Source organism: Typopeltis vanoorti, chromosome 2 (genome assembly GCF_054136105.1).
Source record: "Typopeltis vanoorti isolate ZY-2024b chromosome 2, IOZ_Tvanoo_1.0, whole genome shotgun sequence".
NCBI lineage: Eukaryota > Metazoa > Arthropoda > Arachnida > Uropygi > Thelyphonidae > Typopeltis > Typopeltis vanoorti.
In genome coordinates, this window is record NC_143550.1 from 147,924,649 (window position 1) to 147,948,924 (window position 24,276).

General features: G+C 34.3%; 1 protein-coding gene across 1 annotated transcript in view; it reads right to left on the reverse strand.

Moving 5' to 3' along the window:
* The window catches only part of metro (membrane palmitoylated protein 7-like protein metro), a 456,631-nt gene that overhangs the window by 175,103 nt on the left and 257,252 nt on the right, over positions 1 to 24,276 (reverse strand). The window contains exon 11 of the mRNA XM_090408766.1: positions 22,096 to 22,229. Coding sequence (XP_090264892.1) covers positions 22,096 to 22,229 — 134 coding nt within the window. The remainder of the gene's footprint in view (positions 1 to 22,095; positions 22,230 to 24,276) is intronic.

Genomic DNA, 24,276 nt, shown 5'->3' on the forward strand with positions numbered 1-24,276 from the left:
AATACCACAAATTTGAAAAGATACATAAAAAACAAAACAGATTTCTTAACAGACTAGATTTTCTGAAGAGATGCTGGGACCACGACTTATTCTCAAGTTTCTTAGAATGAAGAATCATTTAAAGAACAACAAAATCTGGTATAATTTACAAAAGAGCTTCTTTAACACTGTGGCAAGAAAGAATAATCAACACCTGATTTGTATTATCAGAAACAGACTAAGAGCTATATGAATATCATTTAAATTTAGCATAAAGTCCTTCAAAAGATCCATGGAATTTATTGACAGGCTAACTGCAATTAAATTGGAATAGTTAGCTCATAAACAGATTACATTAAAAAAAGAAATTTAACAATCTCTTAAAAGGTATATCTAATCAACAAAACATTCTGATAGTAGAAAAAATAGTAGTTAATCATTCATCTTATGTTCTCTCACATACACAGCAGAGTATACTAGCCAAAGAGTTAAATTTTGCAATATCTCCTAAACACGTTCCCAAAGTTGACATCATAGCAAATATATGTATAAAAAAATAAAAATAAAACTATATATAGAATTCCTATAGATTCAACAGGCATCATATGCATAAGAACAGCAGAAATTTTATTACATTCTAAACCATAATCTAGAAATATCTTCAATGATGAATGCAATGTTTTGAAAGGTCTTAAAACATGACAGCCTCCGAATTTTAAAAGCTGACAAAGGAAATGCTACTGTTATTTTGAATTAAATTAATTATATAAACAAAATGAATGATCTACTAAATTATATCAACACATACAGGGAATTAATTATTAACCCAACCTGGATAATTCATAATAAGACATGAGAATCTCTAACTGGCAAGAGGCAAAGTAGGAATTACTTCAAAACTTGTGGTTATTCCATGTACACACTCTGTCCAAAAAAAACCAACTTTTAGAAAATAGAAGAAACTAGTGGCACCACCTGTTGTATCTTTTTGTTGTCGAAAGTGGGAACCTTCATTAGTGTTGTGTCAACTGTTCATGACAATTGTTTCATTAGAAGCCGAGTTATAGTGCCAAGAGTGACGGTGTGTTTTGACGAAGGTCAGAAAATGAGTATCAAACAGAGAGCTGAGATTGACTTCTGTGTTAAACTTGGTAAAAGTTTTACTGAAATGCATCAAATGCTTCAAAAAGCATATGGTGATGAATGTTTATCCCATACTCAAGTTTACGAGTGGTTTAAGTGATTTCAAAGTGGTCGTGAGGCATTTGAGGAAGACGAAAAGCCAGGCCATCCAAAAACTGGACTGAGCAAAGTTAACATCCAAAAAGTGCGTGATTTCATCAAAGAAAACCCAAAATCGTCCATGAGATTGATGAAGATGAATTGGGGAATTCCAAATTTAACTGTGCACAACATTTTGACCGAGAGTTTGGGCCTTCGTAAATTGAATTCGGCATTTGTTCCCCACAAGTTGACCGACAACCAAAAAAAGTATCGAATTGAACACTGCAAGGACCTCATTAAAATCGCTCATAAGGACTCAAACTTCCCTGAAATGATCATTACTGGTGAAGAAATATGGTGTTTTGAGTATAAACCCGAAACAAAGCACCAGAGTGCTGAGTGGAGACCACCAGAAGAGGGTCATCCGAAAAAAAAGTTGCTTGGAGAAGTCAAAAGTAAAGATAATGCTGATTTATTTCTACGATTCCAAGGGCACTATCCACAATTGGATAGTGCCCTTGGAATGCACTATCCAATTGGAATGCACTATGCACTATCACTTTTGCACGATAATGCACCATCTCATCGTTCGAACATTGTGAGACAGTTTTTGAGCAAAAACCAAGTTTGTGTGTTGGATCACAAACTTGGTTTCTGTGATCCAACTCGCCGTATTCACCTGATTTATGAAAGGGAAGCGATATGACACTATTGAAAACGTTTAAGAGGCAGTAACCACAACCCTCAACAGTATACCAAAAACAGATATAAAAAACTCATTTAACGAATTAATTGACCATGCCAAACACTGTATTGAAGCTGAGGGAGAGTATATTGATTGAAATAAATGATTTGAATAATTATAATTGGCCTGTGTAATTTTCTATCAAAAGTTCAGTTTCTTTTTGGACCGAGGGTGTATTTATGGTGCTCCAAAAGTCCACAAGGTGGATATTGCACTTAGATCCATAGTGGATGCAAGATATTTGGCAATATATTACATAAATATCTATTCAACCTTTTTTAATTTTAGAATAAGATTACACTGGGTTTTTTTTGACCAATAAATTTAATGATAAATTATGCCAACAAGTTTCACCAACTGGGCTGTTTGGCTTCTTCAGGGCATACAAACGGTATCAAAGTCTCTAGTACACATAGAACAAACGTATAAAATATAACAAAATTAAAAAGACGCATAACATCATATGCATGGAGCATATGTTATGAGTATTTTTAATTTTGTTATATTTTATGTTTTGTTTGTTCTATATACTAGCAACTTTGAGTTGTCTTTGCCCTTGGTATGCCCTGAAGAAGCCAAAGAGCCCAGTTGGTGAAACTTGTTGGCATAATTTATCATTAATTTCATTGGTCAAAAAAGTAATCTTATTCTAAAATTAAGTTGGAGGCCAAAAAAAAAATATATATATATATTCACAATCTATTCAACCTACTAACATCACATGTAGGAAAAACGGCATTTTATTAAAAAAAAAAAAAAAGGCCTAAGGATTTCATAAACAAAAAAAGAAACATTAAACTTAATCCTACAGGCATCCTGACTACTTTGGATGTAAAAGGCTTATTCACCGATGTTTCAAGAGAAGAAAAATCTCAATTTTGGAAGAAAATCCAAGGCCTGATATTAAACCAACTTTGGCAGCATATATAACAGACTTACATACTGATGAATTAGGCTGTGAGACAAAATATGCTATATCCTGTAACAATGACCCATGCTCATGTTATCTTGTTCCTACATTCAACGTCTGTAATGTGTTGAATGAATTAAAAGAAGGATGGTTTGTTATTTAGAAATTTTCATGTTAATACCTCTTTATATGCCGACCTGGTTAGCTGAGTGGTTAGCATATCTGCTCTCCAGCCAAAAGGCTACGGGTTTGAATCCTGCTGTGGGCAGGATTATTATCTTATTATTAAAATACTAGGTATTTTCCTGGTAATGATTGTAGCAGACAGTAGATGGTGTTGGTGTAGATGATGATGATGGTGGTTGCAGTTGGTGGATTGAATGGTGAAGACAGAGTTGTAGAGTAGGTGCCCTCTCTCAATGAGTCTTTGGACTCCCTAGAGGTGTCATGCAATAATAATAATAACAATAATAATTGTGATCATTGTATCAATTTGATAAATTAAAGATACCAAGAAATTACATACAGGTAACCCTTGTATAACGCGGATGTTAGGTTCCACAGAAATGCTGCATTATATAAATCGCGTTATGCGAGACTCAGATCACATAGAAAAAGTAGGGTTATGTTCTGAAATCGTTTTTTTTTTTTTGTTGGTGTTTATTTTTTTTTTATAAACAACAATGACATATCCAAACAAAAATATATTTTTATTTAATTCAGGTAATTCATGTAAGTTAAGAAAACATAAACTAGGAAACAAGTACATAGTATAAAATTATAAAAATTACAAATTGTACTCTGTCTTCATTGCAAATAATGCATAAATGTTTTGGGCAAAATAAAATAAAGTGCATATTTTAATCTTTCATAGCACGAGGATTTGAGGATCGGTTAATAAACATTGGTTTGTCATGTAATCACCTAATGCATTACTACAAAACAGTAATTCTATCTTTGGAAACTTTGAATCCAGAAGCTGATCTTTTCATTTTTCGAAATATAGGTGCATTTTTTTTCCAATATGACCCAGATTCATCAGCATTGAACACCTGGTCTGCACTATAAATGTTTATAAACTTTGAGAGCTTTTTGTTTAATAAAATTTCCATCCAAAGGAATTTTCTTTTAAGTGCAATCTTCTATCCATTTTTCCGATTAGAATATCACGTACACGAGCAACGTGTTTTACACTTATCGTTGACGCAGCAATAAACACTTTCTCGGATTTTATGTTCGTTGTTTTAAGGATACTTGCGACATAAGACTGAATGATATAATCACGTAATCACAAGAAAGATATTTATTTAACCAAATATTTCGGTCTGGAAATAGCAGACCATCGTCGGTGGTATTACAAGAACAGTTTAAAAAATATACAAGCTAGAATACTAACAATAGATCGTTGAAATTAGAACATGCCGCGTGATGTTATATCACTAAGTATGAAACGAAATATTTTGAAGTAGAAACATGATTGAATTTGCTATTAAAAAAAAAAAAAAAAAAAAAAAAAAAAAAAAATTAACGAGTAATCTTGATTAGGCTTTCCCAGATTTTTGATATAGATATGCAGTCATTACGATTCAGGTTGGGATGATGGAGCAAGGCCTCCACGCTTTCCTTGAACAAACGTTCGAACCTGTAACGGGATCTATGTAAGAGGCGCGTCTTGGACCAAAGGATGCTGTGGTCAGTTTCAATCCCGTGTTGAGCCAAATCAGACTTTTCAGGTTTATTGTGAAGAATGGATGATTGATGTTCTTGGATTCTTTTTTCAAGAGAATACCACCTTGTAATACCACCGACGATGGTCTGCTATTTCCAGACCGAAATATTTGGTTAAATAAATATCTTTCTTGTGATTACGTGATTATATCATTCGGATTTTATGTTCATTTTGTTTGATTGTTCGAATTGTTGATTCATTTAAATTCAAACGCCTTGCAACAACTCCTGTTTTACTCCATTTTTCAACCGATCCATGATTTTAATTTTTTTTTTCAATGTTGGTTTTTCCCTTGCAGTTTATGGCCATTACTATAAAAATAATTTTTTTACATAAAAAAATGCATTACATATTAATTATGTATGTAACTCACCAGAAAATAAAGGGCTCAGCTTGAGATTAACACACTTATGATTTTTAATGTGCTTTCCTGGTAGAAAACGAAGATAATTTTCAACAATAAACACTTTATACAGTAAACAGTTGATGTACGTGTATGCTAAAGAGCATTTCCCCTAATATAAATTCGCAAATACATGCACGATATTGGCAGATATAAATTTAACGAAGATAAAATTTGATTTTCAAGTCGCATGGTGAAAAACATGAAAAGTTTTACGTTTTTTTTTGTCAGTATTAATTTAATAATTATGAATACTACCCACAGGAATATACTCTCCAAATTTCTATATGTTCATTTGCTAGACTTGGAAATTATGGTTTTCTTTTATGTGGTTTCTCTATGTACAAATATATACAGCACTTCTCCAAGAAACTGTTCAGTTTTCATAACATGATTTTCTTCAAGACATTGCTAAATTGTTTAAATTTACTATCAATGAAAGATATTTCCAATGGCAGAACAAATTGTATCAGAAATAGAATGAACAGACAGGGACAGTCCTATCCCACCTGCTTCAGCTGATTACTTCATGGAGCATCTTAAGCATGAAACTGTTTAAGTCCATTTTTCCTCAAAATTGTATCTGGCTGTCTTGTTGAAAATATATGTGCAGTAACTGATTCCATGTATAACCGACACATTATGATGTATACAGACACTGCAAATATATTATCAACAAAACATAGCCAGATACAAGCTTCACATATCATCATCATCATCCTTCACACAAGACAGGTAATATCAAAAGTCTTGTACACAAGCATGGTGAATTTGTTCTTCGGACAGCTTTTTATCATAAATAAATAAAATATAAATCATTTTGTTATCTAATGGATATAAAGAAACTACCATCCAGAAAATAATTGGTATCACAATCTAGTGTGAAAAGGATTTCCATACCCTACATTAAAGAGACTTTGGAATCTGTACACCACTTTCAAACATGAAAGTTGCCATCTTTCTTACCACCTACTAAAGATAAATTACCTCTACTATCTTTGCCTGGTTCTCTTAAGCATCTTGTCATATCGACTGTGCTATTTTGGACAGAGTGACCATTCTGCTAGGACCAGAATCAAAAACACCAGGATTACATAAGATTTCTAGAATCAGAAGGTTCAGGCCTTGCTTCTCATGCCATTGACACTAGACATAAGAGTTCACTGGATCACACAAAGATGTTATTGTATGTAGATTTAAATTTAATTGTCTATTCCTTGAAATGTGTAAAACACTACACAAGTACAACTGGTGATGCAAAAGATGCTGATGAAAACATCACAAGCGAACCGAAGTCAGGTATAAGAAAGATTCCCATTCAAAAAATATATTCTGGATATTTGTGGACATTGCTGGGAACAGCATCTCAGTAGCACAATTGGAAGAATGATGGTACAATTGGAAAAGGCCTAAGTTCAATTCTCGTCATGACAAGAGGATCTTTATATGGGAATTTTTCCACTGAAGATGAGTTAGCTGATCTCATACAGAGGAAGCAGGGTTTTTTCCTCCTGGAAACTCGGGTTTTTCATCCTGCATAGAGACAAATGGCCTTTTAGTACACACAAAATTTACAGACCAAAAATACTAGTGGTGGTGAGTAGTAGATGGCATTGGTGTAGATGATGGAGACAGAGTTGTAGAGTAGGTGCCCTCCCTTAAGAGTCTTTGGACTCCTTGGAGGTGTCACATAATAATAGCAATAATAATAAATTATCCTAATCTTAATCAAACAGGCTGAATGCCCATCTCCATGTGATCAGACCTGAATACAGTAATTGAGATGTTGCCATATCAAGGCCTTATAAAAAGGAATGACAACTTCCTCATCTATGCTTGTTAGTGTGTTCTTAAATAACCAAGTAATCCTATGAACTACCTTGCAACCTTAACAATATGTCCTCTAAACAACTTTAAATGTATTATTGTTACATTATCTACCAACATCCATATGTGGTATACAACTTGTAATCTTCTCCTACCAAAATGTATAACTTTAAACATTTCCACACTAAACTGGAACCCATTATCTTTTGTCCATATTATCTGCCTATTTAAATCATCCTGTTAGCTTTCTACATTGCCAAGATTTACTATTACACTATTCAATTTTATATCATAAGTAAATAACTAATAATAATAATAATAATAATAATAATAAGTGACTATTTCAATTCAAATAATTTCCTGTCATTTATGTACAAATTAAGCAGTACTGGTCCAAGCACAGAGCCTTTTGGCACACTGCTAGCCACATGTTTTTACCTTAATTCTGCTTCTCTATATACTAATCTTCAGTATCTGTCCATCAGCCATCCTCATATCCATCCCCATTTCTTTAAATCTGCATAACAAGATTCTATGCAGAATTCCAGTCAAATAACCTTTGCAAAATCTAGAAGTATCAACATGTAGCCATTGCCTTTATCCAACTTAGCCATTACTCTATTATAAAAAGTTAAATTATTAAGGTTTGCCTACCCGACAAAGCAATGCTGTTACATAGAGTATCACATTCTTATTCCCATTCCTGAATTCTACCTTTGACTAATTTTTTCAATGCTTTTTGCTCCCACTCACAAAATACTGACTAGTCTATAATTTATTAACACAGTCTTGAGGCCTACTTTATGCACCAGAATGATTTTGCCCTCCTTCCACTCCCTTGGAACGTTACCAGAACTGAGACTTAGTCTAGTCAGGGGCAATGACAAGTCCTTTGCATGTTCTCGTAATATGCGAGCTGATATCCCAAAGTAGTAGTTCCAATTCGTTGACCACGTTCCTCACTTGAATGACAAACTTCTGCAAAGCGTTACTTAGTACCTTACTTTCTTGTCTGCTACTGTCACTAATATAGCCTACTTTCGTTTAGGAGTGCCCCCTTTTTACAATGTCGTTGGCTTCTTACTCAAATCTTAGGCCATTACTGATGTGTTATAAAACTAATATACAAAGAATAATATAGGAGGAAAAGTCGGACATACCTTTTATGGATGTTGTTGGATGTCTCCTTATCCCGGCGATATGTATTCATCTGCTGTTAAGCTGTTGGGGGGGGGGGGGGGGTAAAGTAATGTGGGGGGAATTATTTGAAAAAAAAACGGTTTTTTTTATATGTATAATATTATTATTATTAAGGGTGGGTAGAGAGTGCTTTGGAAGGAGGGAGGTGAGGGAAGGATCTGAAAATAGAAACTATTTTTTGGAGAAGAGGAAGGATTGATGGAAAAAGGTCAGGGATGGGAGGTCAGTTATAAGTAATGAATTACTTATAACTTTTTTTTTTATGTTGCTCCCACCCACAAAAGGTTATTTGCAAACCTACAGCACATTTTGTACAGTGGGTGAGCTAAGGATTTTTTCCCCCTATTTTTATCAATTTTTCATGTAGTACTATCATATCCTATACACCCCTTGAGAGCACATGTCAAGAATTGATGATGATGATGATTTTTATCAATTTCATATTTTTTTGTATTTTTATTTTTTTCATAGTATGGAAACCTAATCTAGAGACCAAACATGGAACTTTTTCAAGCCACTTCATGCCTTCAATAAGTGGAGACATTGGTCTCGCACAAAGCAATGAAATTTACCTACCACCTAAAGACAATACAAACGTCTATGCTCAAGGCAGGATTTGAAGCTGCAGCCTCTTAGTTGGAGAATGGATATGCTAACCACTCAGTTAACCAGGCCGGGCAACTGATTTATCTTTCTGACTTTGGGAGCATGACAATGTTTCAAGAAGTCTGCAAAGCTAATCAAAATCACTTGCTCTGTAGTACTACACATATACCCAACCCCAGTGGCATAGTTAGAGCTTTTGCAGCCCTGGGCAGTCCTTGAGTTTGCTGCCCCTCTCAATACACACCAAAATTATTACAAAAAAGTCAAAACGATGTATAATATAATAGGCCCCTAATATAATAGGGTCTGCAGAAATATTATTACTGGTGCCCTAAAATCCTGTCGATGGCTTTAGTTATACACAAAATTAGAAGAATGAAAAAAAAAAAAAAAAAAAAACGTTTTTGCAAATGTGTACTGACTGTGTGGTGCCGTATCTGCCGCAGTTTAAGCAATAAACCAATAAAGCGCCATGCCATGCATTTTATTGTTTTATTTTTAAGTATATGATAGGGAAATGTAATAGTTTTGCTATATTTATATTTTATTTATTTTAGTGTAAGTATAAAAAAGTTGCTAAAAACTAATTATTAATTAAGTAATAAAAATTACTAAGTTAACATAAACGAATCGTCGAAACATAGAATTGTGTCTCAACCCTCAAAAAAATGCTGCCTGGGGCAGACTGCCCCACCCCCACCCAACCCTTCTTAAGTGAAAATTCAAAGTCTAGCAACCTCCCAAATCGAGAGTATATGATCACTCTCTCCTCAATCAGAGGCAATGTGGCTACCTTAGTTATGGAGAGATCTTATGATCCTGGGACCAGATCCAACTCTTTCAAACTCCTGAATCTCTTCCATCACATACTGTTTCAAGTAATTATCTCTTATCAGGTGAATAAATTTCATTTCCTTCCCTCCATGTCATCTTTCCCCTTCCAACCTATCATTGTAGTTGAAGTCTCCCTAATACTTACTCTACCTTCACTTGTGCTAATTTGTTGAGGCATGTTTTCCACATTATCCCTTGTATTCTCTGTCCTATAGCAACAACCATATCAACTGTAATCTTGTCCTATTGGCCTTTATCTCACACCAGATTGTTTCAAAAAACTGCCATCCACATTCCTATCTTCCTGATTTTCTATTATTTTTGGTGTTAATTCAGCTGCTATCATTAGCAGTATCCCAACCCACATCCTATTTTCTGTATCTTCTCTAAAAATAATATACTCTGATACTTCTAATACTTCACATTTTATTCCTACATCAGCTATCAATCAAGTTTCACTAATGCATATAACTTATGGTAGAGTCTGAAATTACACCAACCAATGCCAAAATCTCCTTCCTTTTATTCCTGATACTTCTGGCATTAATATACATTAATCCCTTAGTCCTGCAACTATCTGTACACCTTGTAATAACTATCCCATTTGATTCTTTCACTTGAGAGAATGGATTCTGCATTTTTTAATTTCTCATGTGCTTGCCTGTCTACATATAGACACATACATGCATCCACACTAACAGTTTTAGTTTCTCTGACTTTGCACTTCCACATTCTCAGTGAATAAAGCTTTCTCAGTATATCTAAGTGTGAATCCACTTAGATATAATGAGATATTAAGTGCAGTCCACTGACATTATATAAATCGTTCAACTTCCATCAAATTCAGTCCATATACAAACTTCAAACCATTCTATATAGTTGTTCTGGTTTTACTATAGATGGCATACAAAAATAGAACAACCATATAGCGTTAATAGAATAGACTAGAAATCTGGTTTGGAATCTCACTCTAGAGGAATGGGAAATCAATTTCTGCTGGGTGAAAGTGCATACCGGAGTAGCAGGAAACGAGAGAGGATCAGTTGGCTAAAGAAGCATCTATAAACAAATGGCTAGAAACAAGTTGCCAGAAGTACTCGAAATCTGCTATAAAAACATTTGCAAAAGAAATAAGAATAAACTTGTGGGAAGAAGAAGAAGAATGGAAAACATCAAAATAATTCTTGTCAAGTATCAGAAGCAGACTCTGGCTGAAAAATAGTGCTTCTACTATCGCTGTAAATTTTTGTTGTCTTTTGATGAGAGGTGTTGAGTTCTAATTCCAGGAGATAAGTAAGTGAATGAACTATAGCAAGTTATTCTGCTTGGTTGTTGGAACAGAGGGAATGCAGTCTAGAGCAGCATCCTTGTATAATGGACTGTCTGTCTGTAATATTAATAACTTAACACGTATAAAACCAACAGCAATAACTTGCATGAATTAAAGATATAAATATTTCATACTGAAAGTAACAGTACATCATCAGTGTAGAACAAACAGTTAAAGGAATGGAATACAAAGTACAGAACAGTCGGTGGATAACTAATTAAAATTGTTGCCATGTGCCAGAAAATTACTAAAAAAAAAAAAAAAAAAAAAAAATCAGCTAACGCCTTTTTTTTTTTTATTCCCGTATATGGGGAGTAGGTGAGGCCATTTAGCCCTATCTAACTTTTTGGAGACTGAGTGGGCAGTTCAATCTCCACTGGTACCAATCAGAGATAGATGGCCCAAGGCTATCACTAATTAAGCGGTACTCAGTGAAGAGAGACGGCTCAAATGTCCATCTCGTGGTCCCTAACACAATATATTTAATGTCTGAAATAATGTGGGTTCTACGGTCGATTTTCTTGAGTTTAAAGGACGAAAAACCTGCTTGCCCGTGCCAGAGATCGACTAACTCGGGAACCAGTCGAAAAAAGGGTTAGAAAAAATTTCCTCTAGTCGCCGACTAGACTCGAAACCAAGTCTTCCTTCGTGCGGCCAAGCGCCATGGTTGGCAAACGCCACATCTACTGAGCTAAACAGGCCTAATTTAATAAAATATTATTAAATAATTCTTAAGAACTATTTCATTGATGATTGCATAAGATAAGAATCTCCCAAACTTTTGGGAGAGAGAGAGAGAGAGAGAGACAGCCATTTCAATTCAAATTCAGCCGATGTAAAAGGGCTTCACAACTTTCTTTAAAAAGGTGTTCATATTTAAACTTGCATCTGTGGAGAAGACAAGCTTTATCCCACTGGATATTATGTTTAGTGTCACTACTATGTTGTGCTAGGCCAGACTTATGAGGTTTCATGTAGTCGATATAAAACTGATGTTCCTTCATTTTTTTTTCCACAGAACGGCCTATTTGTCCAAAGTATGATAAATTACACTCACACGATATCCAGTAAACACCAGCTAATGACAGAGGTGCCAGTTTGTCTTTTGTAGATGGCAACCAGTGAGAAATTTTGTTGATAGGAAAATATGTGGGAATAAGATGATACTTCTTCAAAATTCTGCCAATAGGTTCTGAGATGCCTGAAATATAAGGGACTGGAACTCTGCAGTCTGTTGAAGAATCCTGAGGTGTTGGAACATAGAAGTCAATTATCTGCTGGATTTAATTAGAGCTGTAATCATTATATTCTATTAACTTTTTTATAGTGAAAAGTTCTTGTTGTAAGCTTAAGGGGGGGGGGGGAGAGGAGCACACTTTATGTGCTCTATTAATTAAAGATTTGATAACACCAATTTTTTGAGAGGTGTGATGTGCAGACTTTTGATGAATGTATCTGCCAGTAAAGGTATGTTTTCGATGGACACTTGTTGATAAAGTACCAGAGGATGTGCAAGTAAGGAGGATGTCCAAGAATGGTAAACTACCAGCCTTTTCTTTTTCCATGGTGAACTGAATGCATGGGTGAAGGCTATTTATCTGTTGTAGGAATGTGGTAAGTTCCTTTTCAGCATGTGGCCAAATAGCAAAGACATCATCGAAATAATGAAACCAAAGAGAGGGTTGGGGATGAATAGATGAAAACAAGGTGTCTTCCAGATGGTTCAAAAAATAGTTTGCCAAAGGTGGAGAAAGAGGACCAATCGTGGCAGTACCTACAACTTGTTTGTAGATCTTGTTTTTCCAGCTTAAATATCCTGAATGTATAACAAATTCAAAAATCTTTGCAATATCCAGAGGGTAATCATCATATAGTAAGTTGACAGTATCAACTAATGGAATATTGGTAAAAAGGGAAACAATATCAAAACTGACTAACAAGTCAGACTCTTTGATTTGAACATCCTTAATTTGTTCAAGAAATTGTGTCGAATTTTTGATGAATGATCTAGAATGTCCAGTATGGGCAGTTAATGAAATTGCCAAAAATTTAGCAATTTGATAAGTGGGAGAGTCAATACAATTCACGATGGGTCTTACTGGATAACCTTCTTTATGGATTTCTGGGAGGCCATATAAACGAGGAGTTCTTCCAAAATGAGTGCGCAGTTTATACACAGTATTTTGATCCCAACTGATAACTTCATCAAGCAACTTATTTAATTGTTTAATTTGCGAATTTGTAGGATTATGATTGATTTCTTGATAGGTGGAGGCATCTTGTAAATGGCAGGTTACTCTTCTCTCATAGTCAGCCTTATCCATGATCACTACAGCTTTTCCTTTATCAGCTTTTGATATAGATATTTCACTATTTTTCTTATTGAAGTTAGCACATGGATTTCAGCACTCGATAAATTACATGGCGGTAATTTGCTTTTAAAAAGTGAGGTAGCAACTTCAAATCTCAGTTTATTAGCATCTTCACTAGAAAGTCCCAACAGATTACATTCAATGTTATGCAAAAAATCGAGATAAGGGATGCGTTTAGGTACTACAGCAAAATCAAGGCCTTTAGCTAATGAAGAATGAAGGAATATCAGTAGTATTATATCAAATACATGAAACCACATAAGTCCGGTCAAGCATGACATAGTATTGACACTAAACATAATATCTAGTGAGATAAAGCTCGTCTTCTCCACAGATGTAAGTTTATATATGAACGCCTTTTTAAAGAAAGTTGCGAAGCCCTTTTACATTGGCAGAATTTGAATCGAAATGACTGTCTCTCTCTCCCCCAAAAGTTTGGGAGATTCTTATCTTATGCAACCATCAATGAAATAGTTTTTAAGAATTATTTAATAATATTTTATTAATAGTAATTTTCTGGCACGTGGCAACAATTTTAATTAATAATCCACCGACTGTTCTGTACTTTGTATTCCATTCCTTTAACTGTTTGTTCTACACTGATGATGTACTGTTACTTTCAGTATGAAATATTTGTACCTTTAATTCATAATTCAATTTAGACAATAAGTCTAAAGATTAGACTTACTGTCTGTAATATGCAATGAAAGAACAACTGACGTTCCCTTCAGTTTTGCTTCTGTCAGTGTATATATGGAAATTGTCACTTTCAGAGCTTCCCTTTAATATATGTTTTCTTTGCTGGGTGAGGCCATCTATTGTAGTGAAGAGGATGTTCCGGGCAGGTGCAGCATAAGATATCAATGGTAGTATAGCCCTGGTATGATTTGTTTTCAGCGCCCGTTGGTCTAATCCCAACTTTATCTTGCCAACTTAGCTAGGTTTACTATTTGTAAGCTTTTTTTTGGCAACATATGAGATGTGCCTGTTGAAGGTAAATTTTTCATTGTTACTCCAAGGTAATTTAGTTCACTGGCCACCTCGAGAACTTCCCCATTTAGGAAGTCATTATAGGTTGTTTTGATTTTTTACGTGAGATGTGGAGCAATTTCAACTTGGTGCTATTGAAGGTAACTTCCTTCTTGTGTGCCCACTCTGCAATTTTAGAGTTCTTCACGGGCCATTACTTCTAAGTGTAAACTATCGCATCCCTGAATCATTATCATCGCATCATCGGCGAAAGCTATTACTTTTGTTTCAGTAGTGAAAGGAAGTCTTAATAGCGCATTGTACTGAATGTTCCAAAAACCTGGTCCACAGCAGGAACCTTGCAGACAGCCTTGTTTGACTTCTTTCGTTACAGCTGTTGTTTTTAATATCATGGTTGCTCTTCTAACTGTAAAATAATTTTTTGTGAGGTAGAGTAGGTTTTTGAATATTTGAAATCTTTTAATTGATTAATTATGGCTGGCCACCTCGTAGTATCGAAGGCTTCTTGGACATCGAGCGAGATCAATAGTATGTCTTTTTTTTTTTTTTACTTTAGAACTCAGCAAAAAACATTCAGACACAATTATTGTATAATTGCATCTGTTGTGCTTGATTGAGGTCTAATTGCATATTGATTGCTGCTTAATAGGTCTCTTGATAGACAAAGTGCATTATTCAATTTATCAGAAGATTTTCTAGTACCTTACCAGCAACATTTATGAGACTGATTGGCCTATATTTGCTAATTTCATCAGATGTTTCTTTTCCTGATTTGATTATGGGTATAATTTCAATTAATTGATTGTTGATTAATTAATTGATGAATGTTTCCATAATGAAGGAAATCATCCTCTTTTTAGACATTCATTGAATTGTTGTTATGAATTCAGGGAATTTGACAAATGCTTTTAGGAGTATATCACTGGTTAAGCACTCCAGAGTGTTTCTTAAATCCATTGATCTTAATATAGACTCAATTTCATTAATTGTAAATAAATCATTGTTAGGAGGGTCTATGTCCATTTCCATTCTTCGTAAGTTTTGTGGATTTCTTCATCTGTTAATTCGTAATCCTCAGGAATAAACTTGTTTATCATAATATCTGCAGATTCTGCTAAGTTTTTAGTGTAGGAGCCATCTATTTTCTTGATAGTTGATAATATAGGTGTTGCCTTATTCTTGCTTGCTGCTAATTTATATATACAGTTCCAAGGATATGATACGGTTGAAACATTACAGAATTATTTCCATAATTCTGTTTTCATGTTTGTAATTGGACTGATAGCTGTATTTGACTTTATAATTAGTCTTCTACTCTGTCTTAAATCTTGATTATTGGATGTTATTTGATAGTCATTTGAGTGCATTTACACATTTTCTTAGGACTGTTAACTCATTATTCCACCAAGGTGCTGATTTTCTTCCATCGATGTTTAGCTTCTTGGTTGTTCTGAGTAATTGGTCGCTGGATTTTTCAGACCTGACAAAAGCGCAGAAGGCCAGGTTCTTGCTTAAGCTGAGCTATTGTTTACTGATCCCATTAAAGTGATGCTCTGAGATTAGGCATGCAAATTCTATTTTTAATGCTTTTACAAATAAGTCTAGATTGGTTTTGTTGAAGTACTTGATGTTAATATGATGGTTTGTCTTGCATATTCTGTTTAAATTTTTGTTATTGATGATGAAACTTAATATGCAATGATCAAAACAGCTTTCCTCTTCCCCACATCTCCATTCAGAAACATGGATAAGATAGTGTCGTTTGCTATTTCAGATCAATTAAGCTGCTTTCTCTGGTTTTTACAAATGATGAGATATTACAATCATCGTTTAGTATGTGTAGGGAATATGAAGCTAAAAACTCTTCCAGATTTTGCCTCTATGTCTGTGCTCTCATTAAACCATACAATTGAATGGGCATTACTATCCATTCCAAGGATTAGGACATGATCGATGGTAAAATTCATGATGTTGCCCATTTTTTCTAAGTCGTATTTTAGGTCAGTATGATAGTCTAGATGCATACTCCCGACAAAAGTTTTAATTCCTCTATACATAATTTCGATAAGTACTGAGTCCTCGTTGCTGTGCTGAGACATTAATATTGCCTCAACTTCATGGTGACCATGAGTACTGCAGATGTCTTTCTTTCTGATCCTATGGAAAATATTTTATAATTGGTTGGAAAGCCACATATTTTGTTGTTGATGGCGTAAGGTTCTTGTATGAATGCTAGTCCTATATTTTTTCTATTTATGAGTTCTATTAAGTTATTTACAGCCTTCATAGAGCATTGAAGATTTATTTGAAGGCATGCCAGGGAAGTAGTGCTATTTCTGCTAACTTTATTATTGCTTTCCATAATCTGTGTTTTGAATTTTAAGTTGACCGTAGTAAATGCCTGGCAGCCTTTGCAGTCGTTTTTGACATGCTTCTTATGATTTTGGCAATTTATACAGTTCATCTCAGACTCATTTTGTGGGAACTCACTGAACTTGTGCTCCTTAAAGCAGATCGGTGGATTTTTCTCCTACAGTCTCATGTATGATGGTGGAATTTATTGCAGCTAAAGCACTTCAGAACGCTTACGTAGTGTGTGCAATGGCAAAATTTTCCACAGCATTTTAACACTCAGCAGTGTTAAAATGGTGTGAAACTTAATTATTGAAGTCAGGATTGACTTCAATAATTAAGTTTCTCTTAGTTTTTTTTATTTTTTTTTATTTGTCATGATGAATTTCAGTGTCATCTTTATATCGCCACTGTATGCGTATCAAGTTAATTGCATTGTTCATATCAATTTCGCTGGGAATATTGTATATAACTAGCCTTAGAAATTGTTTCTTACTGGGACTTGCCATTAACGTGTCTTTTCATTCCTTAGAGATTTCATTATGTAGCAAGCCTATGCAGTCTTTTCTTTGTATTCAATTAAGACTCCTCTGTTAATAAAACTTCATTTTTGTGATTCCAATTTTGATTTTTCTTGGGTGTATTTTTTCTTTTATGATATTTTTGGTTCACTGTTTAGTTGAGCTATCGGTTTCACTATTAATTTATAGCAAGGATTGTTTCAGATTCATTTTTGTTTTTAGCATTGCTTTTAATGACTTGTGAGTATAGCTGAACAGGCTGAGCTAAGTTAACTTGTTCCTGCTTGTTTGTAGTTGACTGTATTAAACAAAAGTCTTTCAATATTTTTGTTTAATTTTTCATTTTATTGAATAGCTTCATTAGTTCACTCACTGCAGTTAGTATGTCCTTTTTTAAATCATTTTTTAAATTACTTTCTTTGGCAATGTTATGCAGCAAATTGAGGGCTTTTTTCGAACTATAATTCATCCCATGCCACCATCTTAGTGTTAAAATAAATTGTTGTAGTATAATCAATTAGTATCATCAAAGTTGTAGTATAATAACTTTCCTATTGAACTGCTAACTTTTCTAAGATACAAAGTTTAAGAGAATGTACTTACAGTTTTGCTGCTTACTCCTAAAAGTGACAATTCCACCGAATTCTGTGTGTGTGTGTGTTATCAGGTGAACTTTTATCAGAAGAAATTTTTAAAGAAAATTTTCTCTCTCACTTTTTAAACTACCATATTTTTCGATAGATAACGCGCACTCCCCAACACTTTCATCACTCCTTTTGCTGTATAGATAACGTGCATGTGCCAACTAGCGGTAGAGTTAGGAAGTACAGACAGAGGAATTCTTTAAAGGCACATGCATTGCGAGTAGCAGTGATTGGGTTGTTAGTGAAAGAGCTAAAGGTATGAGAATATCTACTGTCCGTGTGTTGCAGGAATCGAAAAGAATTGCGATTTTGGTTGGAGAATGTGTGGTGAAAGAGAAAAATGGCATTTTTCAATCTTGCAGTAAACTAACCATTCAAAGACAATTTGAGGGCTAAGTGGGAAGACTGGATGATGAATGGCATCCATGAATATAACAAAACAGGGCAGAGGAAAAGAACGTCATATAAAGATATAGTTACGTGGTTTGTAGAAAGTTGGGCTGTTGTAAGTGAAAACTGTTAGAAATGGTTTCATTAAAGCACAAAGGAATGCAGTGGTGTCCGGTGACTATGATTATGAAGCTGAAGAAATACCAAACGAAATTTTTAACGCAATCGATTCTTTCAATATTGAGTCCGATGAAGAATTTTTTGGATTTGAATAGTGTAATGTTCAATAAATATTAAGTAATATTTCTACCTTAGTTTTGTTATTACATTTGATTTATCACTCATATCTTTCAAATGTATACCGCAAATGTTCATTTTTAATGAATTTAGACATTTTTTGGTCTAAATTCAAAAATTCTAAATTCAAAAATTTGGTCTAAAAAAAAATATCTAAATTCATATTCAAATTCATTTTTATCTATCAAAAAATACAGTAATTTAAAAAAATCGCGATACCTTATTTTATACCACACGAGACTTTGCAGCATATTACTTTGAACTACTGCAAATCCTCTCCAAAACAATCCTTATGGTAGTTACACAGGTTACTACTCTAATCTCATAAACTTAATAGTAAAGTCATATGTAAGATAGGTCAAGATTAATACGTGATTTAGGATGGACTGCTTAAATCCAGTTCTTAGTCCCACAGTTATTCACAGATATTGTGTGAATACCTTAGCTTTCCTGAGAAAGCAAAGGGCAATTCATTCATGTAATAATTAGCTTTATTTCTTTTATTTATAATCTGGAAAATTACTAGTGACTAAATTGATATGAATTGGTAGCAGAGAATTTTGAATCAGGAAAATTCAGTAAAATATATATATATATAAAAAAGCAGAGTGATGTATTTAAACATAATATGTGTGTTCAAGGTGAATAAAAACATTTTTGCAACCCTCAGTGTACTACCATATGACATGATATTATTATTATAATACAGGCACCTCCCATAGAGTCCGAAGATTCATCGCAGGAGACCCAAAATATCATACCTTTCCTTGAATCCATTAAGAGACAAAGTACTCATAATTTACCACTCATATCTTTCAAATGTGTACTGCAAATGTTCATTTTTAATGAATTTAGACATTTTTTGTATAGATAACGTGCGTGTTATCTATCAAAAAATACGGTAATTTTAAAAAATCGTGATACCTTATTTTATGCCACACGAGACTTTGCAGCATATTACTTTGAACTACTGCAAATCCTCTCCAAAACAATCCTTAAGGTAGAGTTATAGTCACTACTCTAATCTCATAAACTTAATAGTAAAGTCATATGTAAGATAGGTCAAGATTAATACATGATTTAGGATGGACTGCTTAAACTAGTCCTCATACTCCTACTAACCATACCATACCTTTATTCAATTTCCAGGGATAACCACTTGTTCTGGTCCTTCTAGCCAAGTGCTGAAACATTTTCCCCTGCATCTATCCTATAAACCTTTAAGCAACTTAAATGTTTCTATGATATCCCTTCTTTCCTCCTCGACCAACTTCTGCAATCCACAGGCCACTCACTATCCTGGTCACTTGCCTCTGAATCCTCTCCACTGCTTCCTCATCCCCGAGAAACTTACAAGACCAGACCTCAGCACAGTAATTCAGATGGGGGGGGGCATATCAAGGCCTTATAAAGAGGAATAACAACTTCTTTATCTCTACTTGTTAATGTGTTCTTCAATAGCCAAGTAACCTTATGGGCTACCTTAGTAATATGTCCTCTAAACTTTAACTCTGTCTACCACCACCTAAATCTGTAGCTTCATCTATTTCCTGGAGTACAGTGCCATCAATGTGATCTATTTATCCCAAAATGCATGCATAACTTTGCATTTCTCCACATAAAACTGATACCCATTATCTTTTGCACATAGTGACAGTCTATTTAAATCATCCTGCAGGTTCTGCACATCGCCTTAATTAACTCTTACTCTATCTAATTTCACATCATCAACAAACAACTAAATATTTCCTTTCAGGTTATTTCTTATATCATTTATGTACAAATTAAACAGCACTGAATTGTGGCACACCACTAGTCACTTGTTTTCACCTCAATTCGGTCCCTCTAAATTGAGGCGAAAATTTGATATATAACCACTTTTTGATATCTGTCCAGAAGCGACCTTCTTATCCACTTAACCAGTGTTATATCCATCCCCATTTGTTCTAATTTTTGTGTAAGAGAGTTCCCTGTGGTATTCTGTCAAATGCCTTTGCAAAATCCAGCAAAATTATCGTGTAGCTATTTCCTTTATCCAACTCAGCAGTTACTATATTATAAAAAGTTAGTAAATTACTAAGGCATGATCGACCTTTCACAAAGCCATGTTGACCCTCATACAGTATCATAATTTTATCTACCCATTCTTGAATTCTCTTTTAGACCAATTTTTCTAGTACTTTTACCACCATGCCTGGATACTGAATGGTCTATAATTTGCTATTGCAGTCTTAGAACCTCCCTTATGCAAGGGAATTATTTTTCTCTCTTTTCACTCCCTTAGAACTCTACCAGAGCTTAGACTTAAGGAGCCTAGTAAGAGGCATTGCCGGTTCCCATGCACATTCATGTAAAACCTAAGCTGATATCCCATCTAATCCTACAGCTGTATTTACATTGAGATTCTACAATATCCTAAAAACCTCCAATTCATCCACCTCTGTTCCCACATTAGCGTGTCACATAGGTTAAAGCAGTAAACTTATTAGGATAATATACCCATGCAAAGTGGTCACTCAGTAACTCAACTATTTTATCTGCTTCTGTCTCCTCGTGACCATTATCACTCATTAAGGTTAACCTTCAGTAGTCATTCTTCCTCTTACTTGCCATATAATGAAAGAACTCTTTGGGATTTCCTTTAGCTTGCTCAGCTAAATTCTTCTAATAATCTGATTTTGCCTTCCTTGCCATGCTGGTCAACTTTCTTGCCAAAGCCTTGTACTGTTCATGAGTTTGCTGGTCACCTTTCTCTTTATATACTCTTTACAGCATTTTCTTCTTCTGCAGCTCATGCTTAATGATATTACTCATCCATCTAACTCCTATCTGATTAACCCTCCTTATATTAGGTATACAATTTAGTATTTTTTAATCTAGATGACCTCTAACTATATCCCATACACTACTAACATCCTCCGTGCAGTGTTTCATGCCATGGCACAGATTTAAGTTTCTTAATAAGCATAATCACCGTAGTTCCACATATACCCCTTCTTGATAGAATACTTCTCATGATGATGATGATAATGCAAGCTCTTGTGAACAAGGAAAGGAATGAAAACTTGATGAATGAACCAGTTCAGATAGCATCAAAAAAAGAATAACCACTGGTATAATGACTATTTTGTACACTACACCTTATTATCTACAAAAACTTATTAAAAAAACCCAAAAAAACAGCTGTTTATTTGGGGAATATCATAAATTATATTGCTATATTTCCTCGTCAGTCTACTTGGCTTTCTTTGAAGACCAGTTGAATGATAATCCTTTTATGTTACCATTCTATGCTATGCTGCACAATTCAAATAGTACGATTTGGGCTTATTCTAATATTGTTTACTGTTTCCATTTACTTAAATATTTAATTTCTATGTTTCAAAAAGACTCTTGCTCTGTATGGGTTATTCCATAAACTATGGAGTCAGTAATTAATAATTACTGTTCTTCAGACTCCGAATTTTGATTTATTGTTGTTCTTCATTACTTCCCCAATCAACCACTATAATCAAATTCTCAAAATCATTTGTCTAGCCCTTTAACAGCATAACGACTAGATTCATCATTATTATGGTAATCTTTTTGGTATTTCTGCCAGTTTCAGGTTATCTGTGTAGTTCACATGGCTGCTGAGTTCTCATATTTATCATTAACAACCTATAATCTGAACTATATGGAAAAAATGGCAAGTAATGTTATATATATATATATATATAGTTATATATGTAAAAAAACATACCATCATTTTCTTTGGCATCATACATAATTTTTTTTATTTTTCTAGGCCTATGTTCTTTTTTAACAGGAAACTGACAACCAGGAATTATATCATCTCCATTCTCTGATGACAAATCACGCATTGCTGCTAATCTCCTATATGTTGGGAAGGAAAAATTGAGTAATCAACTTTTTTTTTTAAAAATTACAAAACATTTTGGCTCTACTGAATTTAATTCTATAGTTAAAAAAAACCCATAAATGCTTACATTATAATAATAAAGAGAAAGAGAGGGAACTATTTCATAAATGAAAAAAATTCTTATTTAAAACACTATGCCGAATTTTGTAAACACCATACATTGAAAAGATATCATAACAGATATTCATTCATTCTATTTATTCAAAAGCAACAAATTATACTCTACCTTTAACCAGAACACTTTCACTTTATCATCATAAACATAAATCATAGCACAATCAGAAACTTTTTAATTTTTTTTTAATTACCTCAATAGCATCATATATTATAAAAAGAACTGAATGGCTAGTTTGCAGATCTCAGAGCTCCATGCTTCAGTGACCTTGGGAACAACCTGTCAATATCAAATGCAATTTTGTGGACTAAACAGAAGTTAGCCAGCATTCCAGTCAACAACTTTCTTCCAAATTGGTCTATTATTTGTCATATTTTGATCTTCTAAAGATCTTCAACAGCCAACCAATAGAACCGATTGGCAGGCCCTAAAAGGGTGTCATAATCAACACCACGTTTAAAGTTGGGGGAAACAAAAGTTGGCTCCACTGCTCTAGAGATATCAAACATGGCTGGCATTAGCCAATTTTTTTTGGCATCTGATATGCAATATGATGGTGTTTCACCAGACAATGAAGAAGTCATCTACACCTAGTGAATGATATAACATTTCTTCCAAACTAGGAAGGTATCCCTTTGCAGTAGGAATACTTGCTGATTTCCACCACTTTATTTGTATTTTTCTAGTATTATTTGTTTGTATTTTATTTGTATTTTTCTAGTTTTAACTTTTTTTGCTATATCTTGGCTATAGTGAATCTTCTTGAGAATAGCACTGTGTTATGATGCATTAGTCATGACTTTTCAAGTAGTTTGTCATAGTGAGCAAGTTCACTATAACACTGCTTGCTATAATGAGTTAAATGTATATACATTACATTGTTTTCACTTATTCAAAATTTACCTTTATGACTGTTGCTCATCCAAATTCATGAATTATTAAAACACTTAAGGAATAGAACAACGTAGTTAAGGATATAAATTAAATTAAACTTTAATAAATATCTTCCGATATTTCGGCAACGTCATGTTGCCATTTTCTAAAGGAACTTACAAAAAAGTTATGTGCACGTAGGCACTACACCACAGAAACTGGGAATGAAGAGATGAAGCTATTGTTCTCCTAACAGTCCTGATGGTGCCCTCTAGCGGGCTAAGTAGGTGTTCTTGACCGTTGGGCTGAAGGTCTGCAGATGTAGGCCTCCCAAATTTGGGGCAGTCACATACAACCAAATTTGCTGAGGTTTGGAGAATTTCTTAGGGCTGAGGCTGATTCCATAAAGAGTCTTTCAAATTTGTATTTGCTACGGTGTATCACTGTAGCTTTCTTCCACCGTATTCTGTGGCATGTATCCAGAGCATGGTCCGCAAGCCCAGAATGACTGTACTTGTGAATATTTGTGTACAGTGATACACCGTAGCAAATACAAATTTGAAAGACTCTTTATGGAATCAGCCTCCTCAGCCCTAAGAAATTCTCCAAACCTCAACAAATTTGGTTGTATGCGACTGCCCCAAATTTGGGAGGCCTACATCTGCAGACCTTCAGCCCAACGGCCAAGAACACCTACTTAGCCCGCTAGAGGGCACCATCAGGACTGTTAGGAGAACAATAGCTTCATCTCTTCATTCCCAGTTTCTGTGTTGTAGTGCCTACGTGCACATAACTTTTTTGTAAGTTCCTTTAGAAAATGGCAACGTGACGTTGCCGAAATATCGGAAAATATTTATTAAAGTTTAATTTAATTTATATCCTTAACTACGTTGTTCTATTCCTTAAGTGTTTTAATAATGCATAACCAACGTATAAGCCTGTCTACAAGAATCAACATCATCCACGGAGATACAATCGCACGGAAGGCCCGCCAATACGGTAAATTGAAATTG